At 40.2% G+C, this 27078-nt stretch overlaps 1 protein-coding gene across 2 annotated transcripts in view; it reads right to left on the bottom strand.

The window, feature by feature from the left end:
* The window catches only part of GRID2 (glutamate ionotropic receptor delta type subunit 2), a 686989-nt gene that overhangs the window by 46868 nt on the left and 613043 nt on the right, over positions 1–27078 (bottom strand). For both annotated transcript variants that reach the window (XM_053941218.1, XM_053941219.1), the window contains one exon: positions 19576–19742. In XM_053941218.1, the coding sequence (XP_053797193.1) occupies positions 19576–19742 (167 nt within the window). The remainder of the gene's footprint in view (positions 1–19575; positions 19743–27078) is intronic.

The following is a 27078-nucleotide window of genomic DNA, read 5'->3' as shown; positions in this document are numbered from 1 at the left end:
ATGAAAGCAGAAGGTGTCCAGCCTGTGAGAATCCTTTGTTAAGAATATTGGCAGGGATGGTACAAAAGCAGGAATTTTCCAGTAGGACTGGGTTGCTCAATATATGTGGTTCAGACTTCTGAAAACAAAGCAGAAAACCTTCTTCACTTGGTGAATTTGATGCCTGGCTATTGTCTCTCAACTTTGCCAAAGGCTATTATATGCAGGTATCCTTTATGTAATAGATCCCTCTAACATATTTTATTTCCTTGGCTCCCACCAACAGTTTCTAGAAAGAATGTGCTGTTATTCACTTAAATTGGACAATTCAACAATAGTGGAGGGAATAATGGAGAGGAACCACAATCCCTCAAAGTGATAATAACCTGCAGAGATATTTCACTGCTCATTTTTTAACCAAAACTTGACATTTCTCATTATTTCTGAGTGCAGACTACCTAATCCAGAAGTCTATCTATCACAAGTAATTCAGGTACAGAACTGACATTGCAATTATTTTTTACTAGTACTAGCCAAAAATGACCTATGTCTCAATGTGCACAGATCAAATCGCTCCTACAGATGTAGCAGTATACTGGCATTGGAAACTTTCAATTATTGGAATGAAAACACACACTTGTTGATCCAAAGAAAGTGTTTAAGGAAGAAAATGTCCCTGTTTGATTCCATTTATTACTTTCCAATAGCTTATCCCTGTCAAATAACAACTGTATTTTATCTTACTTAAGATGTAAAAATCCATCAGAAAGCACAATAAATTTATCTCTCATGCAGAAATAACAGTAGCACTAGTGCAAAATACTTGCAATAAAATTTCAATCCATGGGAAACGCACTGGAGTTCAGCTTTTGTCGGAGACTCAAAAGCATGCCTGGTTTTGTTATAAGCTTCAGGACCCGGGTGAAGAGCACTGAGACAATTTGGTTTTCATCTCACAGCTCTTATATGAAACTAGTCTCTCGGCAATCAAAAATACTACCTCTAACTATAAAAAAGAGAGAAAAATAGACTTCTTTCAAATTTTACCAAGGCTGCTCTGCATTTTGTTTTTTTTTTTGCAATGAAGTGGAGTAAATCTCAGTGGCACCATAGAAAAATTCAAGATTCTTGTAATTGTCCTACTACAAGGCATAATCAGAGACAAAACATTGTGTTATTATTATCAGTTAAGTCTCTGATGCAATCTGCATTTATTATTCTCCAGGTTTGCAAAGAATAGAGAGTGGTTTGGAAGAATTGCAAGCTTTAGTTTACAACAATGGAGTTTTCTTTTGTGCCACCATTCCCTTTATGCTGAAGGTGTGTGGGTGTGAGAAGAGTCAGTGGAATAGAACTCTCTCAAAAGTGCCCCTCCCCCAAATAATCAAATGAAGGTTTTTTTCCCTGAACTGCATTACTACATTTACATCAGATCTTTTCTTACATAAATGAACAAACTGGAATTACTACATTGCTACTTTATTAAATGACGGTTATTTTTTTATGTAAGACCATTGTCAGTCTTAGAGAAAAATAAAGTGACAAAAAATTATAATACCCCCATATTTATGCATTCTATGTTTATCATTTTTACTGAGGTTCAATTAAAAAATATTTACTCCATTTTGAGGGCTGGACAGCACAGCTAATGAAGACAGCACAACATGCCAGCCAGGCATCCATTGCTTGGATGTTAGTGAGGGCAGCAAAGGATGAGGTGTGATAGTGGCCAACAGCCACCAGCACAATAAAGTTGCAAAATGGGCAAATGGTGTGCCTGAGTGCACCAGCCAAGGCATTTCTGATTCAGATTCTGTCAAGTACATGTGCAGTCTCATCCAACACACTTTGCACAACTGGCCTTACCCACCTTCATGACACCAGAACCAATGCAGATAAGAGATACAGGGATGAACAGGAGAATAGAGCTCCTATCTCAGGAGGAAAAAAGCCTTGCCGAGACGCATGGAAAAGGAAAACTGAGAGTGAGAGAAGGCAGAAACAGAGAAGAGCAGTGTGAGGGAAATGCCAATACTAACAAAAGCTAACAGTTACACACTGGCTAGAAAGAAATCTGGACTATAAAGAATGTCACTGGGAGAAACAGGGAGAAGGAAATGCTTCTCAGCAGGAGCAGCATCAGAAAAACAACAGACCTCCCAGGGGAAAACACTCAAGTGAACAAAAATCCCTCAGCTTGGTATTGAGATGGTTCTTGATGAAGTTATGAAAGGACGCATGTGGTGTGCTTGCCCATCATAGCAGGATAATGGATTCAGTGACCCAGCAGACCCCTCTGATTCTTATGGTCATATAACAGCAATAAAGCAAATTGCCTGTAGCTTTGTCACTTGGGTCATCTATCAAACAAATGAGGATCTTGGACTGCAGATCTGAAACACGCACCCCAGTGCAACAGCCGTAGGTTTTAGCACTCCCCATTGGTGTTCCCCAGTGCTGTGGGAAATGTGTGGTGGATGAAGGACACCATATCTCTTATCCCCTTGCCCCTCTCCTCTCTGCATGTCCTCTTCCTGCCAGTGCCCCTTGGAGCTCCCCCTCCCTGAGCCTGCTTGGGAAACCTGGTGTGGAACATCTGGCTTTTCCAGCTGCAAACCCCAAGCCTCACTCCCTGTACAGCCAAGATGCCAAAGAGATCTCTGCCCAAAGACCACATCCAACGCAATCTGGAGCCCCTAAGGCAAAGTAACCTCTGGAGATCCTTGTGCAGTGAACAGCTGCCTTTTGAAAGCTGCTGGCTTTTGAAAGCGGTGTAACTTTCAATGGCCTAGAGTAAGTGGTCTTTCTAAATAAACTGTCCATGTAATATTAATGAACCATTTATTAATGCCAACCAAGCTTGCTTAAATATTATCATAAATGAGCATATAAATAGCTAAATAAATGCAAAGATATTTCAGACCTCCACGGGGGATATTAATAATGATAACTTCACTCTGGCGAGACCCTGAAGACTACTCAAATCTTAAGGTTTCCTTAGTACAAATACATTGATCCAACAGACATTTATTTACAGCAACCTACATTTAGTACAGAGGACTCATAACACTATTACTCTGGCTATATAATTAGTGGGTAAAACACATATACTAATGAGCTTGAAGGTAAAATTCAGTGTTTTATGGATGAATGGTTCACCCCTCCTTTCTGTAAAGATTTTACACTCTTTACTGTGCTAATTTGTGATACTGGAAAGCAATTTCTTTCCTTTCACTCATTACATGTCCATGAAGGAATAGAAGATTAACTCTCACTTCACCAGCCCTCTAAACGCTTGTAATTTCAAACCAGTCTCTAGTGCCTTTTGGTGATAATAATCCTTGATATACCATGTCAGCACAACTATGAAATTAAAGCACCTTACAGCAAAATGCCTTCCAACGCTGTTCAAAGTTTTGGCCACCCACGTGGAATGAATCATTACAGTATTAAGTTTTCTTTGGCTTTGCTGTCAAGTTCTCTGTAGCAAAAAACTGCTGAGGATTTTATAATGGCTCCTGTCACCTTGCACCCAATGGCCTCAGAAACACATACTGCTGACTTCAGCTACGGCTTTATCCATAATTTCATCCTAAACAACCCCGAGCCTATACAAGCCACAGAAGAAAAAATCCCACTTTATTATCATATTGAACATGTCATGTTCTTGAAATAAACCAGCATCATGAGACTTTAATCCTCTTTCAACTTCCCATAAATGCCATCAATCAGAAAACTGTCAGCTCAAGTGTGACAAAAAACCTGCTTTCAGTCCCCTGACACCCTGGTGAAATGAGTATTATTAGCCCATTTTCTCCTCTAAAGGGGTCTGGTACAAAAGGGTGAATCATCAAGAAATGCAGTCACTAGCACAAGATCAACATTGATACATGCCCTGTTGAGAGGTCTTAAAATGCAACATATGGCAAAAACCTTTGTGGCTTTCCTAAGTCTGTGGTTGAGAAAAGGGCTGGAAAAGTGGCTGTGTGACTTCAGCAGCATGGGACAGAGCCTCCTTGCTGCAAAACTGATCCATATGTGATAACCGTGTGGGCAAATTCTCTGCTTTTCCCTCCCAATAGAGAAGTAGACAATGTTTGTTCAGACTTTTGCCAATCAACCACCTAAAGATCCTTCTACTCCTCTTTATCTAAACCATCAAACAGTCTGGGATATTTCAAAATATCTCTACTTGTGTCCAGTTGCTCAGCAAGATGATAAGTTCATAGCACGATGTGCCAAAGACATAGTTTTTCCCATTAGGAAATATCTATCTTGAAAGTGCTGCAAAACATTTTCTCCAAATTTCGCAATAAATTAATTTGATCCCATCCATGAAGCTATAAACAGAGCAAATTTAATACACACTGCTTCTTTCCAGATTTGTTTTGCAAGAAAGGGGATTTTAGTAATTTTAAGAAAAGGTCCCAGGAGAGTATATTTGGATTGGTATATAATGTAATACTGCTCCAAGGCCCCACTCTACTAATTTTCTCTGTTATTGTTTTACAGAAAAGAGCATTGATAGATTACTCTTATGAGCATCTGCCATGTTTGCATAATTTCTTTTATCTTGTATTTTGCCTATCAATTTATGTTTGTTTACAGGGCCTTCAACTTCCTCAGTCAATGCAGACAAAATTTCCATGCTTATCACACATGGATCTTCAAGCTTATGCAAAGCAGTTTTCAGACTAACTTAAATGAACTCAACTAATCCATGTTAGAAGTGTCAATACGCAGGCCCAAAGTCCAAAAGCACTGAGACAGAAATTCCTGCCTGTGGGCACTGCCCAGAGTGTAACACAGATGACAGGAGATGTCCAGTTGGCCTCCACTTCTGCCAAATTTGTTTCCCAGAGCACCAGAGATGTTGGGGCTAAGCACAGGCTTAGGAAAACAGGTTAAGGAACATTAAAAAGACTCCCTGTTTTTCCAAACATATCTTGGGGCTCCTTTGTAAATTATTTCCTTGTATAAAATGGCTTAACTCCATGCAAGATGGGCAGATGTATGAATACTACAGCAACCCGAAGAATGACTTCGTAGATAATGACCCATTTCTTTCGTCAGTCATTTCAAATGACATTGTGATTACTAAAAACCAAACCAGTAACATTCATGTAGGAGCTAAACTGAAAGACACACAGGATGTTGACTGAGACCCAACTATCTATCAACTGCTGCAGCCCCCCAAAATTTGCTCACTAAGCAGTATTAGTAACCAACATTTTATGCTTCTTTGAACTGCGACTTCTTTTGGCCATCAGCTTTCCTACGCTCCTCCAAGTACACAAGCTGCAACCATCTGACAGTCATTGCTGTGACAACTGATGCTGGTCCCAAGAGGACAAAAGACAATACTGCCAGCAAAATTCAATAAGCAATGTAATGAAGTCAAACATATCCCGGGAAGTTGGTTGCGGTTTCATGGTATGGAGAGTAAGCAATCTGGAGGATCCCCTGAGTGTCCCAGGGCTATCCATTTCCCAGGCTGAAGTATTCACATATGCTGCTCAGGGTGACCTTAGTGCCCTGCATATGGGTATTCTCAGTTCAGTCAGAGAGAAAGAGAGAGTCTTCTAGCTGGGCTTTGGCCTGGGAAAGTGTTTCAAAGAAATGTAAATAATTCTCTATCTCTCTTGTTGTTCACATTGTTTACAGATATGTTCTGCCACCGTGCGTCATTCAGAGTGCACCAATGGTGTGAGATGTTTTTACTTTAAGACCAATGAAATTAGTCTGCACGATGTTCTCTATAAATAGAGTGGTGCATTTGAAATAAAATAGAGTTCTCTTTTGCCTTTTGATCTTGGAGTTCTTCTGTTCCCGTCCTGCCTCAACAATGACACCCTGGGTGGGATAGAGAGATGCTGCAAAGGACCAAATTATAAGTTTGGAGGAGAAAGGCAGCAGGGTGATGTCAGAGAAGGGTGGTTTAGAATGAAGTGAGGAGATTTGCTGACAGTGGGGCTGGAAAGGCCATTACAACAGGTAGGCCTGGCCTACCAAGAATGTCACACTGATGTAGGAAAAGGCAGAGGAAAATTTTCAGAACACAAATCAGGATTAGGCACCTTCCTCCTATGCAACTTCCTAAGTTTTCAGCTTACTGGCCTTCCTATCATCTGAAGACAAAAAATCTAACAAGTTCTAACAAAATTAAAAAGAAAAAAAACACACTTGTTTTTATCTACTCAAGTTCTAATAACTAATGAAATGCCTTAATTATAAGCACAGGTTAACTGCATGGCATCATTATAAGGCTGATTTGGAGTTGCATGACTGAACTAACTGCATCCTTTACCTTCAGGTTTCTTTGATGTGGAACTTTAATTCAGACTTTCATCATTTTATGATGACTGATTCTGGAGTTATCATAAGCATTCTTTCTTATTTCTTTCTATCAAATAATAAGTTTTCACTTTCAACTCTAACAAAGATTTCAGTTTCTAATGACATTCAAGTATCCAGCTGACTCTAGCTAATTTAGCTAACCACAGTTAGCCTGAAGCAGACAGGCTTGTTCAGGAGAAGTGGTGTGCTAAGAGGAGCAGTTCTGATTGACATGGCCTTTAAGCTATCTCCTCCTCCTATATTTTTTAATTTATTTTGAGTCAAAAAAATAATCCCTGAATATCATACAATTCCCCCTTTAACCATAAATGACTCCATTTGGTTAAAACCAAGCCTGGAAACAGAGCTAAAATTTGTTTGAGAAAACTCAAGTTCAGAGCAGGCAATAAACCCCCAGCTAGGAAACAATTCTCCAGAAAAACAAACGTTGCCAAGAAAGCTTCCTGCAGCCCTGCTGTGAGAGCACAGTGACTCAAGGCAAGCCCCACTAACTAAGCCCAAAGGGAAGTGATGCAGACTGCCAGAGAGAACAGCAAACAGAAATAAGGACCCTTTTTGCCCAAATGCAATGTTTGTGTTAGTGCTGGCAGTACAGCAAGAGGCTCAGAAGTCCAGCATCAGGCCTACAGAGAAAAATCCTTTGGTTTCTAGGCAGCACACCAGGTATTTCGCCATATCCAGGAACATTAAATCATCAGATTTACCTGCAAGCATCACAAACTCAACTTTAAGAAGGTACCTCCAGATAGGAACAAACTATCTTGTTTATCCAGATCAATATATCAGTGCAGGCCTGCAGCATTTCTCCTGTTGAATAAAGATCTGGCGCTATTTACACAGAGATAACCTGCATCATCACTATTAAGATTCAGCCCTGTGATAATTCCAGCTGCATGGGATAGGCTATATTAGTGATCTAAAGGGATGTAACATTTGAAAATTTCAGCAAGGAGCTTTTATCATTGCCTAGGCAAGAGGAAGGACTGGCATCTCCACTTTTTCCTCAACTCAGAAAAAGATATTAGTGGGTATGCAATGCCTGGGGAGGATGAGAAAGCTTCTCAGTGAGTGAGCAAATATTCAGAACTGAACCTGAAATGTAGCACTGTGGGAATCATCTTAAATTGCAATAGGCTGAAAGGTGCACAGCATGGTCTGCTCCCAGTCCTGCCAGCCTAGGACAGAAGTCTCCTGCTGAGAGTCTTTACCCAGGCTTTATTTTCATCATGAGCAAAAAGACAGTTCAGCCCCATGAGTGCACTTGCACCTCTGGGAAATGGGGGAAAAAAAGGAAATAAAAAAATCCTCACTTTTTCACAATGAGCAACACTACTGACCCCAAACACCAGTTTTGTTTCTGAGGAGGTTTGGAGAACACTACTCCAGGAGGACAGGCCCTTAGAGCCCTTGGGGCTAGCCCAAGAGTGTGTCCAGCCACCCTGTGGGTCACTCTCCTGCACCCACCCAGGGCTTCCCCCCACAGGGTGCCCCCACAGCCCACGGCTCCTGTTTGGCAGGGCAAGGAACAACAGGCTGCTACACAACACTGAAACAGCCAAAAGGGTCTGTGTTAAGTGAAGCAGCAGTAGGAAAGCATTTTGGGCAGAAAAAAGGGAACAGGCAGTGGTGCCAAGGCATCAGGTAATTTGAAATAAAGCTGGCAGGAGCAAAAGGAAGGAAGCTGTGTCTATGCACAGCTCACAGCTGGGCCAGCTCTGCAGCCCTGCTGCCTCCCCTCATCTTGGCTACTGCAGCTCTCCGTGAAAGCAGAGAGTCTACTTCTCCTAAACCCAGCCCTTAAAAATACTCCAGCACCAAAGCCAGCCTGGATTTCTTCTATCAAAGAAGGCTTCAGAGCAAGTAAGCAGTAAACCATTGGTAAAAGCTGAGAAAATGGGAAGAAAACAGCTAGTGGGAGAAGCAAAGGCTTTGATCAGCATCCAAGTGATTTGTGGGGTCAGCTTGGACGTGTTGTTCATCCCCCCTGAGCTGAATGTCCTATAGCAAGCTGGAGTGACAGACCCTTCACTTGCAAAGCCAAGTAGAAGGAGAGGGTATCTCTACTCGCTGCTCTGCTCTGTGCTACCAGCCCAGCCACACACACAAATATTTCATTTTGGGGCTGAGAATAAAACATAGTCACTGCTGCCAGCACAGCTTACATATACTTACTTACATATACAACCATAGGTATATTTCTTCTTGTGTTAAACACCTATCAGGGGTTCTTTCTGAAACCTTGGATTTTCAAGAGGCCTCATATGTTTAATCTGGTGCAAGATGATGTTGCTGTTGAGGCAGGGATGGGAAAGAAAATGACTCCAAGTTCAGAAGGCAAAGAATGATCCGAACTTTATTAACAAGTAACGTTGCTCTTTTATAACCAGGATCGCTAAGGTGAAATACAATTGGTCTCAAAGTGAAAACTTTTCACACCATTGGTGCACTATGAATAGCACACGGTGGTAGAACATATCTATAAGCAATATGAACAGAAAGAGAGATAATAATTAGTTTACATTCCTCTTGGACTTTTTACCAGCTTAGCCTGGTAGAAATGTCTCTCTTTTTCTCTGACTGAACTGCGAATATCTATAAGATTGCTACTCTTAAAAAAATTAAAAATGAGCATTGTAGGTGTTTTTAACTTAAGAGGGACATGAAGAAGACCAGGAAACTTTCACTTCCTCAGGGCTTTAACCATGCTTCTTTTTCAATTGCTTTTCTTCTATGGATTTTACAGTTTCCTCCAGACTGATATAAAATGGAAGAACACAGGGGAATTTGATGCTGTAGGTGAAGCCCAATGGCTTTTTGAAAGCCCTGATTGCTGCTCAAGTGTGACTGTCAGAGCCAACACATTTCTGTAGCTTTGCATAGCACTTCACAGCGTAAGAAGAAGAAATGAACATAAATTCCCTGTTTCATGGGGACCTTAATCTTGAGCCTTACATCTAAATTATGCCAATTAAATTCTCCCATCAGCTAAACCAGTATAAATCTGGAGTAATTCCATGATCTGAAGATCCATTGCTAATTAACTAAATCCCTCCAAACCCAAGAAAATTAATGCAACCAAACAATATTAAAAATAAAGTATCTATTTCTCAGTTACCTCAAGGCTCACTTCTTCATGGTGTCTCTCATGTGTTGTTGTAGAAATATCCCAGACAAAGCCCCCCCAAAAAAAAAAATCAATCCTGGGTCAGGAACTTCTAATCCCTGCTCTCAAGGCTACAAAACAGTGCTAATGACTTTGCCACTTTTCTCTCCAAATATTACTGTAATGGAGTTTGTTTGTTCTTTTTTAATTCAAAAATAATTGAATTTTTAATTAAATAAACAAACAAATCCAAATATAGATTGTCTGTCTTACCAGCTTTCTGTAGGAATCTGATGTCTTTGAGATACTCATGATCTCTTTGGTTCTGTAGAGACATCCCACCTATGAAACTGCAGCCAATACAGTTATTTTTCCTTTTAATGCTTGTCACCAGCTGAAAACTTTCTGCTTTGGTGGGAGCAGCTGGAGCATGTACTTATCTACAAAGCCAGGTAATTAGGTGGCAGCTTTTCTTCACTTCTTCAGAAATTCAGCTGTTAGGCTATTTCAGCTGAAGACAAAAGTAGCAAATAGAAGGAAAAAAAAATTCAACTGCAATAGGAATGAAAGGATCATGACCTTTCCAAACAAGTGTACTTCTCTTGGCTCAGCCCTTGACTGTGAGGGCTTTCAGAGTGAACTGGCAAAGCCTGTGCATGCTGTTAAACACATGCAAAAGGGACATGTGCTCACGTGCCATGACAAATTATTGCCACTAGGACTTAATCAGGAGTGTAAGCACATGTTCCAGATAGGCCAAACCCCTTGTGATGGTTTTCTGTGACTCTAACTGCCTCATTATTAAAATCCCTCTGTTGAAGGTGATCACTAGAGGAATATGATAAAATATTTGATTGAGATGAAGTCCAAGCATGACGTACTTTTCTAATTTACTACCAAATAGCTGAAGAGTGCCATTATCAGTACCTTGCACAGGAACGTGAAAGAGCAAGCTTTTCCTGATTAATTATTTTATATTGGGTTATAAATTCTGCCTTCCCATACTCTCCTCCTTTTTTTTTTTTTTTTTTTTTAAATATGGTTGGTCATGTAAAGCATCTATTTCTGTTCACTGACTCTAATTTTATTCTGTTTCATATATTGTTTTTTTTCTGAGAAATTCTAATATTCTGGTTTTATGTAAGTCTTTTCCCTTAGTCAGGAACTGCAGTCTGTAATAACAGCAGTCAAGGCAGTTAATTCTGGCAAATGCATGTCAGAAAAGGACTGCTGTGACTTTGAAATATTGAAAGTGACTGATAACATAAAGTGTGAAGCAGAATAAATGCATAGAAATGGAAGTTTTAGCTGAGCAGTCAAAGTATGAACAAAATACAGTGTCAGAGCTCTGCCCTGAGAGCTCTCCATGCAGGTGGTTACAATGGCAAATTACTAAATGCACTTTGCAAAAGTGTTTTATGAATAAAATGGCAAACAGATTTTCCTTGGCCATATCATCATTTCTGTCTGCTTGCACACCATGTTTAAGTGGAAAACCTGGGTCTGGAAAGGCATTTGGTTTTTAGGACAGTCATCAAAACTATGATGGCTGGGATCAGGGCTCTGCTTTTATTTTGGGCTAACCTAACACCACTGGCACTAAAGCAGAAAATAAACCACATTGTTGCACATTGTGCAAACAAGAGTCTCCAACATTATCCAGCTGGTTCATATCAGCAAATGCTTTTTTCCCTTCTTTAACCCTGCAAAGCCTCTCTGCCATAACCAAGTCTTCTTTGGGGTTTGGGCAGACGTCTTTCCAATTTTGTGATAGCTCATCACCAGAACATTTTTTCCTCAAGACTATACAGGAGCCAGAGAGTAAAGGCTTCCCCACCCCATCTTCATCTTCAACCTAATCCAAACCTCTCTATCCACTGCACTCTGATATAGTGGTGACCTTGCTGGGCAAACTGGCTTCTCCTCTCAGTTTCTTTATTATTTCCTTGGGGAGCAGCCTAGAGCAACCTTTCTCATGGGATTGCTCTAAGACACAGCAGAAGACTTCTCTGGATAGTTTTTTTTAAGATTTCTCACTTTGCTAATCTCCTCCTACATGGAGCTGAGCAATAAGGAAGGCTTCATTTTTTTTTGCCCTGCAAGAATCACTGAAAAGCATTCAGCTCCTCCCCGTCCTCACTGCCTCCTGTCACTCCCTCTGTTCCTGCAACAAGCTTTCCTCTTCCTCATATCCTATATCAGCAAGGGAAGACAGCTCTGCTAGGGAACCTGCTACCACTTTTCCTTGGCTTTACATTCTGGAGACTTTCCACATATTCTTTTTCCCTTTGCCTACCCCTGAACTTGGCTGAAGTCATAAACCAAGGCTAGCACCTTCTTCACTTACTGATGATTCAAGAACAGGTGACAAATAGCAGATTGGTGTTTTACAGCAGGGCAAATCTCTGCAGGCTCAGGTAGCCTCTGTTGCAGCAGTTCCACTGGTAGAAGCAAATCTCTTAGCTCAGATATGGATAAATCCTTCCAGCTGTCATTCCATCAAGTTCATTTCAGCTTTGAAAACAAACTTTATTTTCAGGCCTTTTAGTTTTGTCTGGGAAACAGGACTAGCTGAAAATGAGCTTTATGGTCCAGCTAAAGGTTAATTACTATTTAAGGCAACAAAATGGGTTAGCAAAGATCTATTACTCTTTGCTCTTTTGCTACTCTTGATCTGAACTAACTGAACAACTGAAATAGGTTGACCAGTGTTTTGAGAACTGAGGCCAAGAGCTGGGAGCCTTTGGCAGGTAGTGCTGGGAGGTGGGCTAAACCCTTACTTGGGTTATTATGGTTCTATCAGCAAGGCAGCTGCATGACTGGTCCCTTCCTATTTCCAGGGAAAGCTCTGCACTTGTTTTCCACCCCACTTTAAAGGCAATGCTGATGCTCAGCTGACCTAGAGTGAGTAGTTACACCTGTTCCTCTCAAGACTGATGCACACATTAGAGAAGGCAGCCAGAAAAGAAAAAAATCTGTACTACAGGACAGTGTGCACTGATGGTAAGCCTAATCTTTGCTTCAGGAATTCATAAAAGGCAAGTTCTTGGTGGGAAGCCACTCACTGAGACTTCTTTTAGCTTTACTGTCATCAGATTTATAACCAAACAGTTTCAAATTCTGCAGCCATGCACTTACTCACTCCATAAAACTTTAAAACACATGAACAACTCAGCTTACAATAAATGTCGCTTCCATATAGTTGGATGAGCAGCACTGTTTCCACGGACTGTACTGCACACCTCACTGGGTAATATCTGGCCATTTACATGCCAAGTCTGGCAAGCCTAAGGGTAGAGAATTGGATAGCAAGTAGTAAGAAAGAGCTTGCAAAGTGCTCTCTACTGGTAATTTAACACATCACAATAAGATTGTTTTCTTTGGGGTGGTTCATGCATAATGATGGGGAATTAATATGCAAAAGCATACCCTTACCTGGCTTGCCTTTGGGAAACTTTGAATGTAGGATCCTTTCTGAAAGTAAGCATTGATTAGGAAAAAGAGAAAGAATGAAGCTGCCTTTTTCATGGTACCTTTTTTCCCCAACATGCAGCAATGTTGGAAAGTTTTCCTTCACCACAGCACTGCTTGGATGCAGAGGTGCCTTTCCATGGTGAAACAAGCAGGCAGCTCTATGTTCCTTATAGCTCTATGCTGTGTGAGAATGCAAGAATATCTAATGCCTTTCCCTCTGATTTTCTTTCTCATGCTTCTTCTCAGACCTGCTACCTCATGATTCTTTAACTTACCCCATTGAATAATGCTATGGTGTATTTAAAAAGCCCTAATCTGCTCACTGCCTGTATATGTTTTTGAGTAATTTTTCACTATGTGTATGCAATAAACTCCAGATCTGCTGCAGAATCCTTTAACCTCTATCATCAGTTAATATCACGGGAGATTAAGAAGTTGTGAAAGTCTGTGTTTCTGTAGGCATCTCCACCCTGTTCAGCTCCTAGTCATGAATTTACAAGTGAGACCTGCAAGCACCATCAGGAGTCAATAAATAAAAAATAAAATAAATAAAGCCATTTCTCCTGTTCTCACAACATGATGTGTGGGAGCCACAGCCTCTCTGCAGTCCTACAGCCAACAGCCCCCCATGAGCAAGCGAGATGGGGAGGGGTAATAAAGCCAGGAAACCCTTCTGATGACAGTGCAGGAATCTTCAGAAGTTGGAGCTCTGCATTAGGCAGTTAGTGGAAGAGGATGCTAAGGGACAACGTTGGATCGTCTGGCCCTTGGGCAGAGCTATCAGCTATGTGCTCAGACAGGATTGCAGAGCACTGTAAGCCTGGGTCAGATGCTTGTGGGCTTGGTAGAAAAAAGAAGAGAGAATAGCAAAGGGACAAAAGCTTTCTGTTAGGGCTTTCTCATGAAGTAATGGATGCCATTTTGAAAAATCAGAATGAAGCTACATCTTTTCTTATAATCCATTTGAGGTTACAGGTCTTCAGCCCGGATCCAGCGGCCCAGAGAAAGGTGAGCAGAGTGTGAGCATTCTGCAGCCCCAGTGGGGCAGGCAGCTGGCTGAGCAGCGCTTCCTCAAGGTGAATTACCTGGCATGAAGGGGAACTGCAGTTTGTCTTGGAGGACCTGGGTCAGCAAAAAGGAAGATGGACGTGTTTTGAGACCTAGGGCCTGGTGCAATTCTCAATTTTACCCCTATAAGTCTCATATAGACAGTAAAAAATAGGATAGACTGGTTATTTTGGATGGTCAAGAAATATTACCTTGGGTATGGTTAAATTTTTTATTTAATATCCTGGTTATCTGAGAAACTACCTTGTTACTATGTGTTACTCTGAAGTAAAGGCTTTCATTAACAATGACTATATCTGAATAAATTAAGACTGGATGCTCATGCCAGATTGCTCAGAAAACTGGAATCAATTTTGATTTTTTTTTCCTCTCACTAATATAATTTCAGTCATATGAATTTGTGACATGGTCTAAGAGCAGACTCTCAAAATTAAACACTTCTATTTAAACTCAGGAGTTTGCTTGAAGTCAAGTAATTCTCCCAACTTGCAGTTTTACTTAATTTTGTGGAATGATCAGAAAAAAAAAAAAAAACATGCTTTGGGTGGATTTAGGTAGATTTTACTAGTTTGTCCAATATATGTTTCAGAATGTTATACATACAGCTCAGAATAGGATTTCAATTCTTAGCAAACTACTGAGACAAAGCAAAGTTGATCTCTTACTACGGCATCCACTATTCTGCAGATGATCCCCATATTTAATAATGAAAGAATCAATTACATCATCGTTAGTCCTCTGCAGGGTTAGGGTCTAATCCAAAACTCTTATTTTCCATATAGCTGGTAAAAGATAAGTCAGAGAATCAGTGACACTTTCTTGGGCTTTCATTAAAAGAATATTAAAAAAAAAAAAAAAAAGGGGGATCTTCTCAAAGAAAGGGGTACATAGTCCCAAGGGCAGAGTAAAATCAAGGTAGTTAGGAATAAAGTAATTTTCCTTGCACTGGAGTCTTTGGACATAAGTCACCTCCAAGACACAGAATGAAAATTTAAGGAGAGAGAATTAATGGTGAGGAGACAGGAAGAACACATATTTATGGCTCAGGGCAGGAACTTTATAAGACTCAGGATTTTGCTGATCAGATGTAAAAAGGACAGGAGAATATCCACACCATTTATTTAAAGCAGTTGGCTAATGATTTGCTAAGGGGCAGTCTGAAATGCCATGTGATGGCTCTCTTCTTTCCCTCCAAAGTTTTGGATATCAGAAAGCACACCACTTGCTGCTAGGGAGTGGTCTTTGGGCTTGCAATGAGGAAATCATTATAAGTGTCCATTTCTTCCCCCCCCCCCCCCCCCCCACCCCAGGACAAAAAGATGTGATTGACTTCTCTAGCAACAGCAAATTCACTGACTTTCTATGAGTAATGTCAAATTCAGACTGGGGTTTCTTCAGAAGCTATATGGTAGTTGTACCTTCCATACATTTTGCCCTGGCATACCCCCTTCCCATAGACAACCACCAGGAATTATGGAAGTTTTGCTGCTCCTCTTGGCACACAGAAAACTTTAGGTGTCCATGAGCCTGTGCTTGGCTGGGGCAATTGTGGGAACACAGCTGATGAACAAGTCCCACACTGTGGGCTCTAAAGGCAAGCTTGCCTTTTCTTTCTTATTCTTCCAATTGCCACTGTTTCCTTTGACCTAGAAGGGCAGAACACACACGGATCCTCTTTGGAATATAAGGGGTGCAGAGCAACTATGGCTTGATTTTTCAGTGGTTTTGGGTGCTAACAGGTTCCAGTTACTTGAGTGAAAAGCTGTCTGCTGGCCTCTGCTGGGCACGGAATTAGTGCTTCCTGTCCCTTTGCCTCTAGTGTGCTGTGCAGCTGGGACTGTAGTGCAGGAAAGAGAGTGAAACAGTAGAGAAAGTGGGGACATGAACAGGATTCCAACACTTTGCTGCCACCTCTCCTTGACCCCCACCAAAAGCCAGCCACCAGCGCAGCACCTGAGCTATTGCTGTAGCACTGCAGGAAGCACAGACCTCCTGTCAAATACTCTGAAAAGCGTCTGCAATTATATTTATACCTCCTAGGGGTGCAATGGAAGTTTTAAAGTTTAACACTGAAAAGAATTCTTAACAGGTGTCAAATTTAGTGTCACCACACTGCTCCTCATGAACCAAAAAACACATCCTTTTCAAGCTCTCCTAGGAAATTTGGCAGTTCCTATTATTACAGCCCCTGTCATTACCTTGAAAGAAAAATATATAGAGAGGGAAAACTGACATGCTGCCTGGAAGCTGCTGGTGCTGTTAAGTCTTAGTGGCAAAGGAAAGAAGACAGCAATCTACCTGAGCACATCACCTGGCTGCCTAGTGACATGGCCAGTTGTGTTTGTTAACATCTGTAACATGAATGAAGTCATCGGGATGGCTACGACAGCTCCATCTTTCAAATATTACCCAGCTTATTTTCTATATTATTTGAGTTACAGCCACATATCTGTTGTGAGGATGGACGCAAAACATCTGTTTTCAGAGAAAGCATTAGGCAGGGCCTGGTCACAGATGCTGTGTGGGACCCTAGCTGGCTGCTTTGACACCCCCGTGCAGCAGAAAGCCAATCTCATACTGCAGTCAGGCCATTCACTGCTGCTCGTGTCTTTGTTTTGGCATAGAAGGGATTTTTTTTGCCTGTGAAAAAGAAGGATCTCAAAGGCCCTTTTTTTGCACTGCTTCCTGTTGGTAAACTTCACCACAGCGTTTCCTTGACTGCAGCTCATGCTGCGTAGCTTTAGAGAAGGGGTGACTGTTTACACCTCTCTGTCTCTTTTCCTGTTTCTCTGGGAATCACCTGGATGTTTGGAAAAGGTGCTGAAAAGTTTTGAATGCATGCCTGTGCTTCCTGCACAGAGAACAAAATCTCCTGTAAGCTTGTCAGACCTTTCACAGCTGCACCCTAGGGATTTAACACCGTGCAGCTTATGGCTTTCTATGAAATTTCTTAAAAGAGAAGGCCTGTATTTTCACATAAATATATTTATTTTGGGAAAGATCAAGAAGTGCTAATGTATTTTAAACCAGTTCTCTGCTGCATTAAAACTGTGAAATATTCATGTGAACATTTGCTAATCCTATACAATGTATCTATTCCTCTCTCTCTGTTTAGCATGCAGGTTGCAGTTGCTGAAGGTTGTTGAGCGTTTTCATTAGGAAGAAATGCAAGGATGATGTATGAAAACCACATGGATGTAAACTTAAAGAACAGTACAGAAGGGTGTTAAGAACAAAACCTCGTAAGCTACCTTGTAAGCATGATTTCTCTTTCACATGTTTGTTCTTATATATTCTTTCAGTGCTGTAAAATGTAAATTTATATTTATGAGCATAATTAGAAATGCTAAATGCTGTCATAATACAGAAATAAGAATATAAGCACAGCAGCACACACATTTTCAGAATATATATCTCGGGCTCTGTACATTCTGCAGAAGGTAGTATCACTCCAAGCAAATTCCCATTTCTCTGTTCGGCCATTATTCCTCCTAATGTAATGAGTTATTTTCTCACCAGTGCTAAGTTCTGCATATCCATCCAGATCCTCCTGTGGCCCAATATCTGACAAATAATCCCTTTCTTCATCTACCTGAACTCTGACAACTTGAGCAAGAAATCAAAAATGAGTGTCTATGATCCCTGATTCCACCAGGGGACAACATATGACCTTGGGATTTCATTTAAGTCTCCTGATACAATGGTTTCCCTAAGCATTAAGTAGAAATAGCATTTGCTTTCCTGGGAGGTGCTAATATTTAAGTATTGCTTCGAAGATCCTCAGATAAAAATACCTATATATGTGCAAATTTTTATGCTTCCTTCTGCTTTCCTATAGCTCCAAGATATAATAACACACTGAAAAGCCAAAATTTTCTTATGAAATAAAATTGTACTTGGAAATGTCAGGCCTGCACAGACCAATGATCCAGAGTTGCTGAAGGCAGTTTATCAGAAGAAGCTGTAACCCAGCTTCTCCATGTGCTGAATACCATGACCAAAGAGAAACTCTTACTAGAATCAGCCATAACCACTTCCCCCCTATGCCAAGAGCTAACCCAGTGCATAAATCCTATCACAAGCAGTCTCTGAGGGCACTTTGGATGCATCCACCTTGGCTTGCAGAGCAGCAGTGGTGGGCAGGAAGAATGCAGGCGTGAGCCGTGCCATGTTGCTTGGCGGTTTCACTATGTTTAGTAATAAAGACACAGACTGAAATTCCCTAACGACTTACAATTTTTGTACTCAGGCTTACAGGGATAAGGCTGTGAAGAGGATGACTTAACAGCTTGACAAACACCTGAGAACAGGTGGAAGAATTTCTTTGAAAGATTACAGGAAGGAATCCTACTCCTATGTTTTGCATAGAGACCCCAAACTATAGAACCCCGAACTAGAAACCCCATAGAGGCTGCCAGAGATTTTAAGTAGAGCCAGCCTGGACAGCTGGAATATGAGAATATCACAGTATTTGGTAAATATTTGCCTCTAATACTCTTTACAAAGCATATACATGTTTCATTAAAATTAAATTTTTTGTTGATCCAGTGAAATGTTTCATTATGTTGATGCTATGTTAGCACAAAATTCAGCAATGTCACTCCCAAAGTGGAACAGATTCAAAGAATCCAAGTCTTCCCTGTTCATGCAGTAGGTGTGAGCAGAGAGTGATTCCTCTGGATCTGCACAGTGTTACTTACTGGCTACTTTCTCCCCCATCACAGTCTTTGAACAAAGGCAAAGGCAACAGTCCAAATTAAGCATATTTTGTATATTTACTTGGCAGCCACACAACAGAAATCCCATTGCAGCGACTGTAAAATTTTGCTTCATACACACAACACAAACCAACAAAAACCTGAATCTGGCTGAGAGACCAGATTCAGAATGAAAAAAAGGATCAGGAGACTAGCTCACATCTTCTCCTAAGTGCCAAACTGCAGATAGAAGTTTAGTAGTTTTTTTACATTTCATACACATCCTGATTTAGGAATCAATACTGGAGTGAAGCAGAAATACGTATGCAAAGGCACAATACATACAATTAATTTAGTATTTCCGATCCCAGTAGAAACAGTACCAGTAGCATCTCTAGAGATGGCACTTTTGTAGCCCAAGATATTGATTAGCACGGGGATAAGCACCTATGCTTTTGGGTACTAATAGGGTCCTTCTACCAGAATATCAAATGTTCTTGTTCATCCCCTTTAGTTTTCCCTTTTTTTGTGTTCAAATTCCCTTTTTTTTTCTTTAAGAAACAGCTTCTGTAATAGGAAGGGTTGAGTTATGCTGAGACTATAACAAATGAAACAACTCTTTCTTCATTTTCCTGCTAATGAGGTTGAGTTTATCTCATTAATGTTTTTCAAAAGAAACAAGAACAATTCAAATAAGAGCAACACAAAGTGTTTTTAATGCAGTTTCTTGAAAAGCAAATAATTAAATGTCTCAGAAAAAATGAATGCGTATGCAAGAAATGAAGTGGATTGCAAGTACAAGATGTTTTTCATTTGCTGAAAATTAAATTGGAAGAAGGGTCCAGAGCCAAGAGAAACCTTTCCTTAGTACCCGCTCCTTCTGCTCCAAAGGCTTACCTTTGTGAGAAGACATCTCTGTAGGGGCTGCCATGCTGCAGGGCAATCCCGTATCCTCTGTCCGCGACAGTGTTCCCGACCGTATAGAAGGAGCACTCTGCGTCGTTGATGGCCACGTACTCCAGCACCGCCGCATCCCACACAAAGGCATAATTCCCGTACTTCACCTGTGGCAAATGGAGGAAAAGCTCAGGCTACAGTTTGCCAAGTCCGGAAGGAGGTCAGGGCACCTGGAAATTGGGCAGTTTCAGCAGAGTCTGCTCTTTAAGGGAAGTGAAGTTTGGGTGCCCAACTGCTGCCAGACACTGGTGCCATGAAGGGCTTGGGCTGAGTGCCTCGGCTGAAACTGAAGAAACGTGACCTGAAAACAATGTGCCATCAGTGACACAGCGCCATGGAGGAAATATGGACTGTCCCTTTTCCAGGAGCAAAGGAAACACCACAGTCCTTCCACCAATACTAAATTCCACATGAAATCCCCCACTGTTTTTCCTTCGAGCTGTAAAAAAAGAAACATTTGGAGGGAGGGTAGGTATTCCCATTGGGAGAAGCATGGCAGGGTAGGCATGGCTACCCAGAGGGAAGACCACCATTCAGGATGGTCCACATTTCAGTCATGCTCCAAGTTGTGAAAGACTTCACAAACACCCATTTGTCTTATGGGTTCTGTGGGTAAGATCATACTAAGCAGATTTTTTGGGATTACTTTTCTCAGCATGAGGCATTTTCACATATCTTCAAAGACTTTCACAGAACAAGATCATGTATGCCATTTTAATTGACTAAGATAAATCCAACCAGCTCATTACACTGAGAAAACTTTTAAAGTAACATTTCCCCATCCATTCACATTTGAAACAAATCCAGATTTAAAAAAAATTTAAATATATGTGATGTATACAAAATTTAAGCATTTATTCAGAAGACACCTTTAAAAACAGAAACTCAGTCTATACAAATCAATTAATTTCTGCTTTCCAGACATATAATGTTTTTTTCTCAAAAACCAGTAATCTCTAGGTGCTCTACCAGACCCAGATATTTTTCTGGTTTTCTGTTTCCTTGGTCTCTATGTCAGACCGGAAGAATTCCTCTGCTTTTTTCCGGCCCCTCTGCTTGGTTTCATTTAGCTTTGTCCCTGTGCTGTATTAGGTAACTAAGCTGTAAAGCTAGGCTGAATCCATTGACTTTGTACATCTAATGGGAATAAATACATGACAGCTAAGTGAAAAGTAAACAAAACACAAAAAGGCCATGTGGGGCCAGGCAATCCAGAGAGAATTCAAAACCAAGTCAGCATATCAAAGTAAGCAATGTCAGTACATCATTTAGATTAGGCCTTGACAATGTAGATTATGTTTTTAAAGACTGTTTACATATAAAAGTTACTGAAGCAAGTCACACCGTCTGCTTGCTCACAAGATGTAGTGCACAAGGAATGATTGCATTTGGGACACATTCCTTTTTACTGCAGGCCTGGCAAGGGAATATTTTCTGTTTCCATCTGTTGGCATGGCAGGGGGAGGATTTGTGCAGATTTTGGAGCAGAAAGGGAGCCATATTATCTGTGGACTCCACAGGACTTGCAAGATAAAGAAAATTCTTTTCAAAGTGAACACACACACACACTTGCAGGACTGGGCCAGTTTTAATCTTCGGGCTCTGGAAATTGTCAAGAATATTTTTTCTCTCCTCCCAGTGGAGGTTTAGGTTTATCTAAACAGACAGGGAATAAGGGATATAAGTGAATTTGCAATTAACAAACACTACAACTTGTATGCTTGTCCTATACGTACTGCCACTCACAGAGCTCTTCCTAGCATGGGTTGTTCTGATCTTCCTACAGGCACCACTTGAGTAAGAAATAGCATGACTGAGAAGAAAGCCCTTCCTGGGAGAATTTAACAGGATAATGACTCAGCCTGAAAAAGGATCATGATGTGCAGAGAACAAGGGAGGGAAATATGAGACAAAAGCAGAGAATCAGAAGTGGGCAAATGAATCCTGAAAAGGATCAGATGGACTTTCCAAACAAAAGAATTAAGGAAAAGTGGGGTTCAAAACCCAAGTAATTTTACATGTGGGACATAACCTTTGAGGTGATGGAAAGAGCAGAGGGTCATGTTTTGACATCCGCTTTTGTCCCAGCCCGCCTTTTTTATCATCGTAGTGCATTGAATTCACCTAAGTGCTTGTAAGGAGACCTGTCAGCTGCTCAGCTGGTCAGGAAAAATTCTCTTGATTTAGCCGCCTTGCTATAAAACAACTCACAAAGAGAATACATAAAAGTGGTAAAAGCACTTACTGTCAATAATATTTGTGATGCAGTGGTATATGTAAGATCCTCAGAACAGAGCTCATAATATCACAGTTCAGGTTCCCACAAAGATATTACTTTTCATAGATACCATCACAGTGAGCCTCAGTTAAAGTGCATGGGGCACAAAAGAGATTGAAAAGCCAGAAGGGATCATTCCCATCACCTATGTTCAACACATGATTGCTCCATGCATTAAAATACATCCTTTTTAGCATTTTTTCCCTATTCACTTACAAATCTCAGGAATTCAAAACCATGGAGCAAACCTAAGTTGTAATTGTCATGCTTATAATCCCTTTCTTTAGAGAACTACTACTTGGTCTAACATTTTTCATTGCTATTCTGTGTATTGATTTTTACTACCTAATTTTTTATATATATAAAACTTTCGCATGTCATCCTTAGGTATTTTTGCTTTGCAGTTCTAAATACTCACTCAGACTTTGGAGCTGACACCTTTCAATTATTGATGGATCACTCTGTTACTTAGCTGAGCTGGATATAGCTTTCTTTAATCTTTCCTTGCAAATCTATCTGTTCGGCCCTCCCAGTAGCAGTGACACTACTTCTGAAATCTCTCCAATTCTTAATTTTTATGCATGGAAGAAACACCTGTTTCACTAAGAGAGAATCTGTTATCTGCCAGCTCTGGAGCTATCCTTTTTAGCATACTCTTCTTCTGAGAATCTGTCTAAGCTCTTTTTCCAGGGATCTTTCACACAGCTCAAGACTGGTTTTAGCTTAAAGGACTAAGAATAAAATTTTGCTAGAGTATAGCATACCTGGAACATTGCTGATATTTCACATATTTGCACCTACACTATGGAAAGAGGAGAGATGATGCTCTCTGTAAAAGGACAAGAGAATTTCAGAGCAAAACGTCAATTAAAAACTTTTATCCTCTCTCTTTCCCTCTTACCATGGGAAGCACATATTTTGCAGCTCTTCAATAACGATGCAGAAGACTTCTACTTTGGGCCCCAAAAACAACAGCAAAAATTCCAGCTCTGTACTATAAGAAAAGTTTAAGGAACTTACATTCAGCCAATGTAAGAGAGCTAAATGAAAGCAGAATCTCCTTGGGGAAAAAAGAAAAAAAAAGGATCCCTGCGACACATGTAACTCACTACTCGCAGAAGAACTGCATCCCTGATTCTACATTTCCTCACCATTATACTGGCCTTTTGTGTAGAGAGAACAACATTTCAGGATGGTGGTAGATCTGGATGCTGTTCACACATGGCCACGCAGCCCTGGATGGGCAGGGAGGAGTTTGTAGGAGGGCAGCACATTATCATTCTGCAGCAACCCCAGCTCTTCAGTCCACCAGGGCATGGAGAGCTGACACTTCACTCTCCTTCCCTGTGGCTTCCTGCCTGTCACTATGGCAGGGGCTAAAAAGACTTTGAGTATCTGATATCTATTGTCATAGGGAAAAAAAAAAAAAAAACAACAACAAAACCAGGCAAAACTGAAACTGTTAGTTGTTCATCAGGGTATTTTGAGCTCATGCACTGCAGTGGTCATTAAGTGAAACGGGGAGGTGTAGTACCACATAGAAATGCTTGACTTGACTTTGTGGTCCTATGAGCAATTCAGAAGGAGTTACTGTAAAAAGGGTTGTTACACAGAACAGAAGTCATCAGCACATAGATGTTAAAACTATTTCTATAAGGATATTATATTTCTATCACTGAACACTTAAAAATTTTTTCTTTGCTGAAGCCCTGTCTGTAGATATTAGCTAAAATTTATCCTGGATGATTCCACCAAAAATCCATGAGTTATAAGATGAAAGCATTTAAAGCCATTACACCGTTGCATATGCACATATTTTATGCCAAGAGGGATATGGATAGCATTTCTTGTTACAGCTCACCTGCTCATGCACAGTAAGTTGAATAATGTAGTTGTGTACAATTCTGGCATTCTAAAAGCACATTTCTAGGTGTAGCAAATGTTAAATTTAAAAAAAAAATTGTAAGTAAACAAAAACCAATTGTTGCAATTTTTCATACTGGTATTCTTGAATAATATCTTTTCTGTATTTTGAATTCCTTTATAAAAGAAATACAAAGAATCCTCATGAATGAAAAAAAACCCACAATAGATTGCAGGTTAAAAAACTGGCCGTTATTTTTCCTGCAGACCTCTTTTAAATATTTCACTGTACATAAAATGTGTTAACTGTTATAACAACAATGGAACTCATAAGGCCAGGGAATCTTAAGTTTAATCTGATTAAAATTATATTAATTTTCTATAAGAAAATCTGAAGATAATTAGATAATGCTGATGAAGCCCATTTTCTGAACACCCTGTGCCCACTCTCCTGAGACACAGTGGTGGTGCTTTTTCTACTACTTTCCATTAGCAGTCAGGTGCCAACTGCTGAACACCTTTCCCTGCCTATGAAGTTTTTAGTTGCAGTATTTGTTGTATTTTAGGCAAAACCAGGAGCAGACTCCTCTGCAGCACAGCAGCAGCAGCTCCAGCTCTGACCTAAACCCATTCAAGGACACTGATTAATTACCTGCTCCCTACAGGACTACAGAACTCGCAGTTCTCCACTGCAGTGACTACAGAGAGGAAAAAACACCATCCAGTGCTGCTAGCTAGACCTATCCCCATCAGTGTGGAGCTGAGACTTTGGCATATATCAATTTTTTTTGACATAAATCAAATTTTTGATACACTTGCCATGTTCAGCAAGTGTGCAGCAGGTACAGCCTGCAGAGGGCTGGGCCCCTCTCTATAAAACAGCCTTGCCAAGGCTGCTATTACACAAGGGATGAAGGAGAGGGGAGAAGATTAAATGAACAAAATAGATGAGCAAGAGCTTGTATAGGTAATGGGGATATTGTACTTCAAAGTGGGGAAAGGAAAAGATGAAATCTGAGGTGGAAACCTAAATCTAGATTTTCAGATTGTCAGATGTTGGCAAACATCTTGATGGTGTTTACAAGAGAGGGTTTTTTTTCAGCAGAAGGGAATGGAAGCACTTTCCATAATCCTCATGCAAGAGGCCAATGAAGTTGCTGTTTATAAGACTGCAGCACAAGTCAGACCTGCCTTCAGAGAAATTCTTATTTGCTACTTTGTTCTCCTCAGGAGACCAAGGTTTCAAGTCTTGGTTTTGTTCACAAAGGGTACAAATCTAGCTGACTTCTATTTGCATCCCAGTGAAATAAAACCTTACCTTTCAGCTTTGTTGAATAGAACCCACTGATTTACAAAAATAAATCTTTCTGTACATCCAAAGTACTATTTGGCACTTCTTGCCCCACACTCTTGCAGGACAGCATGGGTGGCTGATCTGCATAACTTAAGAGTGAAATGCAGTCATGCAATCACGGAATCTGAATCTGACTGACAGCTCTCTGCAGTGCAAGACAGGAGCTGGATTCCCATGGTAGTATTAGAGAACAGAATAAAAATTCATATATATATATATATATATATATATATATATATATATATATATATGTATGTATAAAACTCTATTCAGTCAGCAAGGCAACCAGCTACTACTACTACTAGTACTACCCACCACTTTTAATATATAATTTTGCAGAGTCTATAGAAAGTTATTTAAATTCAATGGCCAGTATTTGTAAAACATTGAAATGTATTCTTTGTACTTATTCAAACAGAAAAGTGTGGAATAGTTTCTCAAAGCATCATTGAGCCCAGGTGCAAACAACAGCAGGAAAATGAAACACCTGGAAACTTAGGGGAAGAAACAAGGGTTAGAAATCCTAGGCTCACCTCCTTTTCAGTATGAAATTTATCATTCACTACAGTGCCATATCAGCTTGAATGGCATGTCTATTTGTTACACATAAAACTTAGGAAAAGCATTAATTCCTCATATGCAACCTGCCATCAATTTCTTGAGAAAAACCTCATGATAACATGTTCACTTGTTCCCCTGGGCAGACCTTATAATTCATCCAGAATAGGAATTAGTCAGGTATGAGAGCTCTGTAATGAGGGAACACCACAGTGTCAGAACTTTCCCAGTGCTCACTGCCTTCACATTTTGCCATTGTAATTAAAGGTATCTTGTAAGTTAACAAGAAAGAAAATAACACATGGAGCAAAACAGTGGAGGCCAATTGAAGGTACATTTCTGAGGGTGGTGGGAGAACAGAGCCAGCTGCTTTTTCAGGTAACCACAGCAAAGCACTAAAAAACCAGAAGATCATGCTGATCACTTACGTGCAGCTGAATCACAGGTTTGCTACAGCAAATATTTTTTTCAGATGGAAGAGACACAGGAGAAAAAAAATAAATCTCAGCAAAGCAGGCCTTTGAAAGGTAAAGAAGCAATCTTTTTTTTTATTATGCCAGCTTTTCACCTGTTTTTTGATAACTAAGTGCTGCAAATAGCAATGCATACTATTTTAGAGTATTACTAGTGAAGATCATACACAGAAATTATATGAAAACACTTCAGAAAATTAGATCTGTGGTAACCAAGTGGCAGTCTTAATAATGGGGCAAATTTAAACCAAATGTTGCTAAAGTGATTCCCCTCTTCTGATAAATTAATATTTTTGTGGCAGTTAATTCCTAATAAAAGAACATTTAAATGAGGAAACATACTCAATACTCTTCATTTGGGTAAAAAAATAATTTGTTGATTCAAGTACCATGATGAAGTTAAACAGAAGAATAGGTGAATATAGAAAAGCAGCATTCCTCTTTATGTTAAATCAATCCAGTATGATGCTCACTGAAGGGTTCTTGTCCCCCTTCTTTAGAATAGAAGCCTAACTGCAATTCTTGGGCAGATTCATTTTCCAAAGACATGCTAACTGAATACCAACTGCAAGGAGAGAAAAATCATTAAAAGTCAAAAAACTACTCATCAAAACCATTCATCAGTTGAAAAAGAACTTTAGCCACAAGAAGAATCTTTGCAAACTACCAGTGATACTGAAATATTCTTCAGTAAAAGCTCATTTGAAATAATACTTTCATTTTTGAAACTTATTTTAAAGAAACTGACTTATCTTTCAGTTTTTTATATTCCTTGTACATGAGCCCTGACCACTTTCCTGGTGGTAATAGGATTCAAGATGTTCCACTACTCACACAAAAGAATTTAACTATCTTCTTTAGAACCATTGTATTCTCCCCTTTTTGATAAGCATCTCCTGCCCAGATATGGAAGGAGC

Source organism: Vidua chalybeata, chromosome 4 (assembly GCF_026979565.1).
Source record: "Vidua chalybeata isolate OUT-0048 chromosome 4, bVidCha1 merged haplotype, whole genome shotgun sequence".
Lineage (NCBI taxonomy): Eukaryota > Metazoa > Chordata > Aves > Passeriformes > Viduidae > Vidua > Vidua chalybeata.
The sequence above is the reverse complement of the archived record's forward strand: the minus strand, read 5'-3'. Positions and strand labels throughout refer to the sequence as shown.